Here is an 11,493-nt window from a genome sequence, read left to right on the forward strand (position 1 = left end):
ACTTTTTGAAGATATAGATTTTATGTTGTTAGAATTAAAACCATGCATTTGTGTCATATTAATACAATTACATAAGATAAAAGGCACAACAAAAAGAAGAATTTATTTTAAGGGATAGGGATTCTGACATCACCGTAATTTTTAGCATTATGGATATTCCGGGGAAACTTTATGGATGCTGCTGGGAATTCCTCTGTATTGGGCTTGGACATATCCTCCTATTATTCACAGGAAGCTAGCTGGCCTATAAAGGAGCTCCAGCAGGAGCAGTGCTCCACTGTTCTTGGCTGACTTCTCATCAGAACTGCAAGAGGCACGAAGCAAGCCAGAGCAACACAGGAGGAATTTGACACCAAGATAAACACTTCACAAAATCGTAAGTGTGAGAAGTTTGTACTAGAGCGGCCTTGACCAAGAAACATAGATTATAGATACACACAGTTCTGATAAAAGATCTGTGCAAGTTCTTGTTGAATTCAGACTAGTTAAAACCTACCTTTCTCTTTGACCTAAATGATGAACATCTTAACTTTTGTCTTCATTCATTTGGGTAAACTTCTTGGAAATGAATGACGACTGTGGCAAAGCGTTCCACTCCTTTCTCTAAATATCTCATGATAGACACCGCTATACGCATCGCTGTAGAATGATGTGAGTAACTGGCAACCTGGGCTTTCATTCTGTGATTAATTTTGTACTTTCCCCTCCAGAAAAGCATTTCAAGTCTCATCTTAGGATCAAAAGAACTCTTGAAGTCATGATTGCTTCACAGTTTCTCTCTGCTCTCCCTTTGGGTAAGTCCATTTCAGTAGTGCGACCAGGGTTTCTTATGCTTGGCACTACCGATATTTTGGACCACATAAGTCTTCCTTGTGAGGGGCTGCCTTGTGCATTGTGGCTTGTTTAGCAGCATCCCTGGCATCTCCTCACAATGTGTTGTGCCTTGGGCTGGGAGCAGTTTCCCTCATTGTGTCTCAGCTTCCTTATGTGTAAAGCGTGGATCATGAATAACCTATTTCCCAGAGGCATTGTGAGGGTACGGTCTCATGGCTCCTGGAAAGGGACAGTGTTTGGTGGTACATATGAAGTGCTCAATAAAGCGTAGTAAGTTCTTCTGATTATCATTGTACTGTTAAGTAGGTATACAGGTTATGGTGTGCGTGCAGGTAAAGCACCAAGTGGAGGGTCAGTCACAAAAGAGAAACACAGTAAATGGTAGTTTCTCCGTGTGCCCCCCTGCTTACTTTGGGAAAGGTGAAAAAATGTCAAGTCATCCCACTGGATGCCAAAAATGAAACAATAAAAAGCCCATGACTGAACTTTCCCATTTCTTTCACTTTCCCCCCCTTAGTGCTTCTCCTGCTGAGAGAAAGTGGAGCCTGGTCTTACAGCGCCTCTACAGAAACCATGACTTTTGATGATGCCAGTGCTTATTGCCAGCAAAGGTACACACATCTGGTCGCAATTCAAAACCACGCAGAGATTGAATACCTGAACTCCACGTTCAACTATTCAGCAAGTTACTACTGGATTGGAATCAGGAAGATCAATGGTACATGGACATGGATAGGGACCAAGAAGGCCTTGACCCCAGAGGCCACCAACTGGGCTCCAGGTGAACCAAATAATAAGCAAAGCAATGAGGACTGTGTAGAGATCTACATCAAGAGAGACAAGGACTCAGGCAAGTGGAATGATGAGAGATGCAGCAAAAAGAAGCTCGCCTTGTGCTACACAGGTAGGAGTTTGAGGCAGCAGTGGCAGGTAGATTCTGTGTGTGAGCATCTTGACAAACTGCTGACTGTATGCAAAAGCTGGTCTCTATTATGGTAACTTTATGTTCTAAAGGACATGGTTTTAAAACATTCTGTTTGATCTGATAAATTGTCCCCTTTTCTTCTTTGGATGAATGCAGGCAAGAATACGTATTATGTATCCATAAATATATATAGGTGTATACTCATATACAGTGTATACACACATATAATACTTATTTAGTTATTTGTTTATTTGCAGTAGAGGAATCCTCCTTAGAATCTGTGATAAGGTGAATTTTCTATTTTTGGTGGCAGTAACAGCTATACCCCTGAGATCTATACTTTATCATCAAGGTTTAAAATGGTTGAGCCTGAAACTCAGTTTTGGCATTTTGTCAAGCGCTTCCACTAAAAATCTCTGGCATTCTGTATCATTGGTGACATCCTTGTTACACACTGTAGATCCTAAGTTCAAAGGAACTTATTATCAGCCTAATAATAAATCATCATCATGGATTGTCTTTTCCACAGCTGCCTGTACCCCTACATCCTGCAGCGGCCATGGTGAATGCATAGAGACCATCAATAGCTCTACTTGCCAGTGCTACCCTGGCTTCCGAGGCCCCCAGTGTGAGCAAGGTAAGGCTTCTTCTCACCTTTTCCTCTGCTAAAGATGATAGCACACTTGTGTGTCCTGGCTGGCTGGGGTATATGGTGTCAGATGATGGTTAAGAGCTGAGGTTATGAGGCCAGACCCTCCTGGGTTTGAATCTCAGATTCACCACTTATTAGTTAGGGCACCTCGACAACATAGTTAAAACCTTCTGCCTTCCAGCTTTCTCGTTGTCAAGCAAGGACAATAATGGTACCAACTTCACAGGCTTATGGTTTAGAGGATATGCACAAATGAAGACACTATATATCATCATGCCTGGCATTCAGTAAACAGTGGTAATAGTTTCCATCTGCTACAAGGTGAGAGGGGAGCAAAGATGCTTTGGTTTCCCTTCTCAGTTGTGACCTGTCAAGGACAGGAAGCCCCTGAGCACAGAAGCCATATTTGAAACCACCCTTGGAGGAAATTCAGCTATAATTCCTCCTGCTCTGTTAGCTGTGGGGAGGGTTATCTCCCAAGCAGCAGGGAGGCCAAGCAGGGTACTTCCTCTGGAGGAGAGAGTGCTTCTCTTCCAGGCTGCAATGGTCCATCTCTCTCAGAAGGCACAGAACATTCTCTAACTTGTCCCTCATGGCCTTCATTTTTAAATCCAATTTATACATTTTCAATACTTCAGGGAAAGTTCTTTTTTGTTATTTTTTTTAAATTAAACTTGTTCTTTCAACCTGTATGTGTGTGTGCATGTGAGTGTGTGTGTGTGTAGCCAATATGCTAGTACTTGATTTGAGAGAGGTTTTTATCCTCTGTTTTGTGTCAGTATTTCTGAGGCTCTGTGATTTGTAATGAAACAGTAGAGTTACACTCTTGAAAGCTTAATGGCTTTCTCTTTTCTTTTTCTGCTTAACATCACCCACGCAATTGGACTAATTTAAGATCTTGATAATCAAGCAGACTCAATATGTCCTTTTTTTATCTCAGTCTTATCTTTCCAGGCCAAAGACAAAAAAAAAAATATTCTTTCTTGAAGGTCATGCTATACTGAAATTAATGAATGTCCTGCATATGTCCATATCACTTATCACTCCTTGTAAATCCTGATCTAGACTCTGTTTTTGCCTTGTGTAAAATAGATCAGAGGCCTGATGAGAGATCTGATAAAAATATATCAGAGATCATTTAGCATAGTCTTACTTTGGGAAGTAAGTATGGAAAAATCAGGGAAGATGAAAATATCAAGAGAAGAACATAAAAACTTTAGCGTGGGCATGGATGTCCCCAAGAATTAACATAGGAATTTGGAATCTACCCTCTGAAGGCAGTTTCCTTACTCTATTATAAACTCTAGTTCAGAAAGGAGTGAATATATCATTCTGTAAAATTCATGGTGTTCTTTCACACCTCCAGTGGTTGAGTGTGATGCTTTGGAAAATCCTGTCAACGGAGTCGTGACATGTCCCCAAAGCCTCCCATGGAACACAACCTGTGCATTTGAGTGTAAGGAAGGATTTGAACTCATTGGACCTGAGCACCTGCAATGTACCTCATCTGGGAGCTGGGACGGCAAGAAGCCAACGTGTAAAGGTAGTGTTGCTTCACATCAAGATTGACAGTAAACATTCTCTTTCTCACCTTATACTCAAAATGGGCAAGGCTGACCTGCTAATGTAAATGGGTGCATGCATTACAGCTGTGACATGTGACACCGTCGACCATCCTCAGAATGGTGATGTGAGTTGTAACCACTCCTCTATTGGAGAGTTTGCCTACAAGTCAACCTGCCACTTCACCTGTGCAGAAGGCTTCGGGCTGCAGGGGCCAGCCCAGATTGAATGCACTGCCCAGGGGCAATGGACCCAGCAAGCCCCAGTTTGTAAAGGTAAGCCCGAGAGTCTCCTCTCACTCTCCCTTTCTCAGAGAGCCCTGGTCTTCAAACTTGGGCACTTTAAATAAAACCAAATGCCTACTTTAAGTATAGTAATCAGACCTGATGAACAGAATTAATCTTATACTTTTGCGGCTCAGATAAAAGAATCAATTTTTGTACAGGAAAAGGACTGTAATAAGAGTGGATACTTTGCTGGTTTCTTAACTGTGCTCTGCTAATATAACTTTATAGACATTGGCATAGAGTAAGCAGAAATCTTAAGGGAAATCACATTAGAAAATTTAAAAAGTAGGATTATGAGAACATGATTCTAAAACTCTGTTCTACATTTCTTCTAAAATTGCTCCTAACTAGCAGTGATGAAAATCTTTTAAGCATGGCATCAGATATAGACACCCTTAATATGTACATAAGCACTAAAATTTAATTTAATTTAATAAAATAAGAGCAAGGATATTAAAAAAAGCAGGTTTCACTATCAGCTTCTGGTATTTTATAGCCAAATATAGCACAGAATTATTTTCAGTGGCAAGAAGCCACAAGACCAAAACCAAACTGCAAAAGCAAACAATTTATGTGGCTGCTTTTTTATCTTCCTTCCTTTTGGGCCCCATCCTTAAGCATCTAGGACTCCCTGACTATTTGAACTCTTTTTCTTGATCTTAACTTATTTCAATTGTCAGAACAGAGCTCAGAAACCACGGGTCCTGTTAAAGGCTATCCTTTAATTAGTGCCATTGTCAAAGAAGGGCCTGAAATTCAAAGAAAGCACAACCATCTTCTCACTTGTCCAAAGATGAATGAAAAGTCTTGAATTCCGAGTGTTGCTTTGTCCAAAGTGAACTGGGTTCACTCACTAAGTGCTAAGTACTCTCTAGTTCTACTGCATTATTTTCTGACTGTCGTTTTGGTATCTCAGTTTTCCAGTACAAAGCCTTGTCCAGCCCAAGAGAGGCTGCATAGGTTGTCTTCCCAGTGCTTCTGAAAGTTCCAAAGTGAGTTCAGCTGTGAGTTTTCCTATGAGCACTATGGAAGAACTAGGGACTTGTTCTAGTTGCTTGGGAAATCTGTTCCTGCAAACAACAAACAACCTTCTAATGTATGCACTTATGTCTTCCAGCTGTGAAATGTCCTGCTGTCTCCCAGCCCAAGAATGGCTTGGTGAAGTTTACCCATTCCCCGACTGGAGAGTTTACCTACAAGTCCTCCTGTGCCTTCAGTTGTGAGGAAGGCTTTGAATTACGTGGATCAGCTCAACTTGCATGCACGTCTCAAGGACAATGGACACAGGAGGTTCCCTCCTGCCAAGGTAGGACTAAATTCAGACTTTAAGGAGTATAGGTCAGTACCTCAGATGTTTATGAACCTAGATTGCCCTATGGCATTGATCCTAATTTCTTAGATGCTGAATATTATGTAATACTTAAACATTAACAGTTATTGGGGACTTTTCTGCCAGTTTTTCTGGTAGATTTTTCTTAACCTCTTCCCTGTCTTTTCATTTCCAGTGGTACAGTGTTCAAGTTTGGAGGTTCCCAGAGAGATCAACATGAGCTGCAGTGGGGAGCCCGTGTTTGGTGCTGTGTGTACATTTGCCTGTCCTGAAGGGTGGATGCTCAATGGCTCTGTAGCTCTGACGTGTGGTGCCACAGGACACTGGTCTGGGATGCTGCCTACTTGTGAAGGTGAAGCATTGATTGATGGTGGTTGTTTGAGGGACCAGAGAGAATAAAGGGAGCTAAGGAAAGAAACTTTCTGGGTATAACATTGTGTTCAAACTAGAAAGATCAGAAAAGTTGCTCAGGCTAATATTGAATGGATGAACATGTTTTACAGGGACAGCGAGAAAAACAAAAGAAGTGACATGTTGACGGAATTCTGATAGCTGGAAAAAAGAGTGCTAGAAGGCAAAGTAGGGAAGAAAGGAAAATGAGAGAGAGATTAACCAAGGTGTGCTGTGAAAGCTTAGGAAGTTAGAGTTCTGCCTGGAACTGCTAGGAGAAAAGCAGTTATTTCCTAGCAAAGAGCAGTTATCTTATTTCCTAGCAGTTACCTTCTTTCCTAAGCAAAGGTGTTTTGGGGCCAGTCTCAAAGGACTTTATTAATGTCTCTTCTTCGTGAATCGAACAGATGAGGCTCTTCTGTTGGCTCATCTGCTCAATACATGAGGAACAGACATTACTATAGATGGCTCTTTTGCTTTGTATGCTGTAATCAATGTACAAAGAAAAGGGCAAATGGACAGAACAGAAAGACTATAAATTTAATTCCTTCTCATGACAGTTCTCCCCACTCTGTTTCCTTAGCTCCTGCTGAGTCCAAAATTCCCTTGGTAATGGGACTTTCTGCTGGTGGAGTCTCCTTCATGACATCAGCATCATTTCTCCTCTGGCTCCTGAAACGCCTTCGGAAGAGAGGTGAGGGCATTTATGAAGGTACTCCAAAAAGGTTTTTGAAAAGAATTTTTTCTCATTGGTGAATGATGTCTCATGAAGATTTAACGAGTTGTTAGAATGTAGTCAAACATTAATCAACTGCAGGAGTCTCGGGGAAAGAGTTTTAGGAAATATAAATGTTAGTTGTGCTAACATCGTACACCTCCAGGGGATGTTCTTCACATTGAATTATGTGGTTACCCCATGGGGTTGTGCCATGAGGCTGCCATAATTAGTGCTCCCAGGCAAAGGAATAAATGTTTCCAAAATTTTGATTTGTAATAGAGGCTTAAATTTGGGAGTATCTCATAGGGAATGTGCAAAAACCTCTAGCCACATTCCTGGTTGGTTTGTCCTACAGAGTCATTAAAATTTTTTTGAATTAAATTCTGATGTTTATAAAATAGGAAATTTTAGATCAAATTCAGATTTGGGACTTCTCATGAGAAATTGGAAGATGAACCTGTCAAGCTATCTGCTTGCATCAGGAAGCTTCTGTGCCTTTTGGATGAGTGTGCACTTTGCATTTCCTCTCCACTGCCCCAGCCCCAGCTGCCACCAATCCCTGTCTGTACTCTGATAGTTATAGGGGCCCTGAAAGCATTGAGTTTGCAAACCGTGATGAATAGAGTCATGTCATTTCTGGATTTACTATGTCCTTAAAATTTATTTAGTCCAAATTAATGGTTTTCTTTTTTCTTTTTTTTTTTTGCAGCAAAAAAATTTGTTCCTTCCAGGTAAGCTGCATTTTTATATGAAGCACCCTATTGAACATTCTACATATTTTTCTCTCTTCATGTTGTAAACCAGTGCTTTACTTAGTGTTCTCATGTATTCCACAGCAGCTCCGAATGCCTTCAACCCAATGGATCCTACCAAATGCCTTCTGACTTAATTTAAGTCCAAAGGAATCAGGTAAGACTTGAAAGTGACTTATGATTTTGAAAGAAGATATCATTTCTACATATTCTGTTGCTTCTTCAACCTTGCAAACCTGCCAGTTTCTAGGGGGGAATCACCACTTTCATGTTATTCTATGGAAAGTTGTTTCATTTCTTTGTAGAAGGACAGGAAAGAAACAAGGATCTGGCCTTTATTAAGTCACTTCATTTACGAAAGTTAATAAGAGTAATACCCTTATATGGCCTTTACTATGTTCTAGGAGTCGTTCTAAGCTAGGAATTCTGTGAGATAGGGGCTATGTATTATTATACAGATGAAGAAAATGAGGTAAAGAAAAATTAAGTAACTTGTCTAAAATCTCAAACATAGTAGGTGCTATAGTCAGGATTCTCATTCAGGCAGTCTGGTTCTAGAATCTGTGTTCTTAACAACCCTTCCCTATTTTGTGAGAATCTGGAAACGTCAAGTATCCTCTGAATAGATTTTTTTTTAAATTAATAGACACTTCGTGTGTGTGCAGTTTAGGTTTGGGGAGAAATTCAGCAGGAAGTACAGAGTTCCAACATACTGCTTATGCCCTCCAATTTCCTCAGTTATTAATGGCTTACATTTCTATGTTATTTTGTTACAATTTATGGGTCAATATTGATACATTATTATTGACAAAATGTCATAGTTTACCTTAGAGTTCACTCTTAGTTTTGTATGTTCTATAACTTTTGACAAATACATAGTGATAAGTATTCATGATTATGGTATTGAACAGAATAGTTTCACTATCCCAACTAAATAGGATTTTGATGTTCATATTTGGACTGGCCTTGTAAGAGTGCCCACAGTTATCTGTGTTAGAAGGTGAATTGTGTTACTGCTGCTGGTATGCAAAATATTAAGTGTTCTGATGGCATGCACTGTTATAATTGCAGGAGCACAGTTAAATTTGGGAATTACCATGATACCCTGAAGACGATAGAGAAGAGACCTCTCCTAAGGTCTCTGGCTCTTCTCAGGTACTGCACCTGCCGGCTGCATATTCAGCTGGGACCCTGGCACCTGTGAAGACCAGGACATCAAGGGACCAAAATCCAGTGGACAAGGCCAGTCTGCCACCAAAAAGACTCAGTTTTCTCTTTTCCAGTGCTGGATACTGGAAGGAAGGAATATTCTCTTCTATTTGAAAGTGAAGAGACTGGGGTTTCAGAGTTCATTTTCTAACTCTTCCTTTGCTCACTGTGAAATCTCGGTGGTGAAACACAGTATTTTATGACACCATTTCTTTCTTTTGTCCCTTACAGTGTTTCAACCACTGATTACGTGGTTGCTGTATGGGGATGAATAATAATTGTCAAAAGTTTAGGGGAAAAAAATTGGCCAAAGACCTTCTATTAACTGAATTTGGGGGGAAAATGACATTTTTTAATGGCATAGGGTGACTATGTGGGAAATGTTGATAGTGGGGGAAATTCTATTTAGCAGTCTGTGCAAGGATCAGCAAGCACAGTCTCAATCACTTTTATCCCTGTGGGATACATTGGTTTTTAAAGTGTTTGTAGAGGTTGTGTTCTTTTTACTTGTATCTAGTGTAGTATAAATCCCATAAGTCTTAATTCAGTACAAGTGTTGCAGGGACCTTAAAATATGTAAATAGTAGGACTATGATAGAGTAAAATCTTTGTTTACTAACCAAATCTTTGTTTATTAAATTCCAAGGTTACATCTGTGGTAAATTTATTTCAGGAAGGGAAAAATACTATCCCCTAGCAGGGTATAAATCAGTATAAAATTCCAAATGTTTTACTATGGTTTCTTTAAAAGATCATAAATAGTAGCAGGAGAGCAAAATCTGAGTGGCATACACTTGTACACTGTCAGGTATTTTTTCAGAGCTATGCGGTTTCCATGACAAAATACTTCCATGGAGCCAAACATTCTGATTTGATAAAAGCATAAATGAAAACAAATGAAGGTACAGTTTTATGGGTTTTTTTTGGGGAAAAAAACATATAGATGTATAAATGTGCTTTGCATTCCTGCAAAGATATTTGTCAGATGTGATGTGTCTCCATATAATTTGTATATAGTAATAAGATTTTAAATCCATGATAGAAACTCACCATATAAAGGATCTTTCAGTGGATCTTTTTAAAGTGAAGATTTCTAATGATTATTCCCTAAGTTTCCTATTCAGCTGTTAGGGTGTTCCTAAAGAGAGGAAAGCCTGTTTGAGAAAGTATTGATGCTTATTTATAAGGGAGTTTAAAATTCCTAAGGAATCTCTAGCTTTTGGTTGATCACTGGCCATGAGAAATACTGGGCCAGTAATTGTCAAAGCTGCTCCAACCTTGCAGGATGATGTGCAAATCAAAACTCTCCCACTTTTTCATTTTTGATTTTATTGAAAAGGATGTGTTGAAAAAGCAAAGTTTCAGAGAAGGGCTGAATGTGTATTGGCAAATGTGAAACCAAAAGTAACAGGAAGATATGATGAAGATCAGAATAGCAGAGGTTTTCAAGGTACAAAAGAACTCTGGGAAATAAGGGAGAGAGAGAGAAAAAAACAAGTATTATGAGCAGGCTACATATGGAATGAATTACTATTTTCTCTGCAATTGTTCTACTGTTGTAAATATTGTTCAAGTGCTGTATATACTGCATTGGAAATAGCTGTGTGAAATATATATGTGGTCTTTGTTTCGGTTTTATAAAGTATTTAAAATTATGATTTAAAATATTTTACAATGTTTTAAGTGTGTATTTATTTAAGCTTATGTCATACCTATTATATTTGACATGGCACTGTAAAGTTTGATAATAAACATGTTTATATTTAGCTCTGTGTATAGGCTCTTTCTAAAAAATTCTATTTTACTTGGATAAAACTCACATACCATAAAATTCACCCTTTTAAAATGCGTAATCTCATAGTTATGGGGATATTCACAAGGTCATGTGACCATCATCACTATCTCTAACTCTAGAACATTTCTATCATCTCCCAAAGAAACTCATGACCCATTAGTAGTCACTCTCCATCTTTCCCAAGCTCTGGTAACTACAAATCTACTTTTTACCTCTATAAATTCACCAATTCTGGACATTTAATATACATAGAATGTGTTGAGCTCCTTTCACTTAGCGTGTTTTCAAGGTTCACCCATTTGTACTACATATTAGCACTTCATTCCTCTTTATGGTGGAATAATACTCTACTGCATGAATACACCACATTTTCTTTTTCTATTTGATGGACATTTGGATAATTTCTGGTTTTGAGCTATTGTGAATAATGCTGCTGTGAACATTCATACACACTTTTTTTGGGTAGACTTATGTTTTCAATTCTCTTGGGCATATACTTAGAAGTGGAATTATTGGGTCATATGGTAACACCATATTTCATTTTTTGAGGAACTGTCAGAATGTTTGCCAAAAGGGCAGCATTATTTTACCACCCCACTAGCAATATGTGAGGTTTCTGATTTCTCTACCTACTGTCCAATGTTTATTGTTATCTTTTTGATTATCACTCTCCTAGTGGGTGTGAAGCGGTATATATACAGGTTCTTGCATCAATACTGCACAGCTGTTTAAAAATATTAATAGTCTAAAAAATCATTAAGATCAATGAAACAAAGTACCTTTCCTGAAGTCTTTGAATTATGTCAGTCTCAATTCTAGGCTGCTCAAGTCAACCAATTCTTCTTGATTTACTTTCTAGACTCAGTTATTCTCCAGGATTAAAGCCAGAGTAGTTTTTTCCTACTCAAGATATGTGTCTTCTCTTTCTTGGAGTAGTGTCAGTCCCCAAGGTCTGGTTTGTATTAAGCTAAAAACCACCTCAAAGATCTCACAGTTATCAAAGAATCAGAATATCTGAAGTTCCTGAGAAAACATGGT

The 11,493-nt window shown here is 39.0% G+C and overlaps 1 protein-coding gene across 1 annotated transcript; it reads left to right on the top strand.

The window, feature by feature from the left end:
* Positions 1–297: 297 nt before the first annotated feature.
* On the top strand, positions 298–10,286 carry SELE (selectin E). The gene is made up of 12 exons (XM_047782971.1): positions 298–376; positions 711–794; positions 1,352–1,738; positions 2,289–2,396; positions 3,778–3,954; positions 4,061–4,249; positions 5,379–5,567; positions 5,767–5,943; positions 6,565–6,675; positions 7,409–7,430; positions 7,536–7,608; positions 8,523–10,286. The coding sequence occupies exons 2-11, from the start codon at positions 758–760 to the stop codon at positions 7,591–7,593; spliced, it is 1,455 nt and encodes a 484-aa protein (XP_047638927.1). The 5' UTR covers positions 298–376; positions 711–757; the 3' UTR covers positions 7,594–7,608; positions 8,523–10,286.
* Positions 10,287–11,493: the final 1,207 nt, after the last annotated feature.

This window comes from Phacochoerus africanus, chromosome 6 (genome assembly GCF_016906955.1).
Source record: "Phacochoerus africanus isolate WHEZ1 chromosome 6, ROS_Pafr_v1, whole genome shotgun sequence".
NCBI classification, from domain to species: domain Eukaryota; kingdom Metazoa; phylum Chordata; class Mammalia; order Artiodactyla; family Suidae; genus Phacochoerus; species Phacochoerus africanus.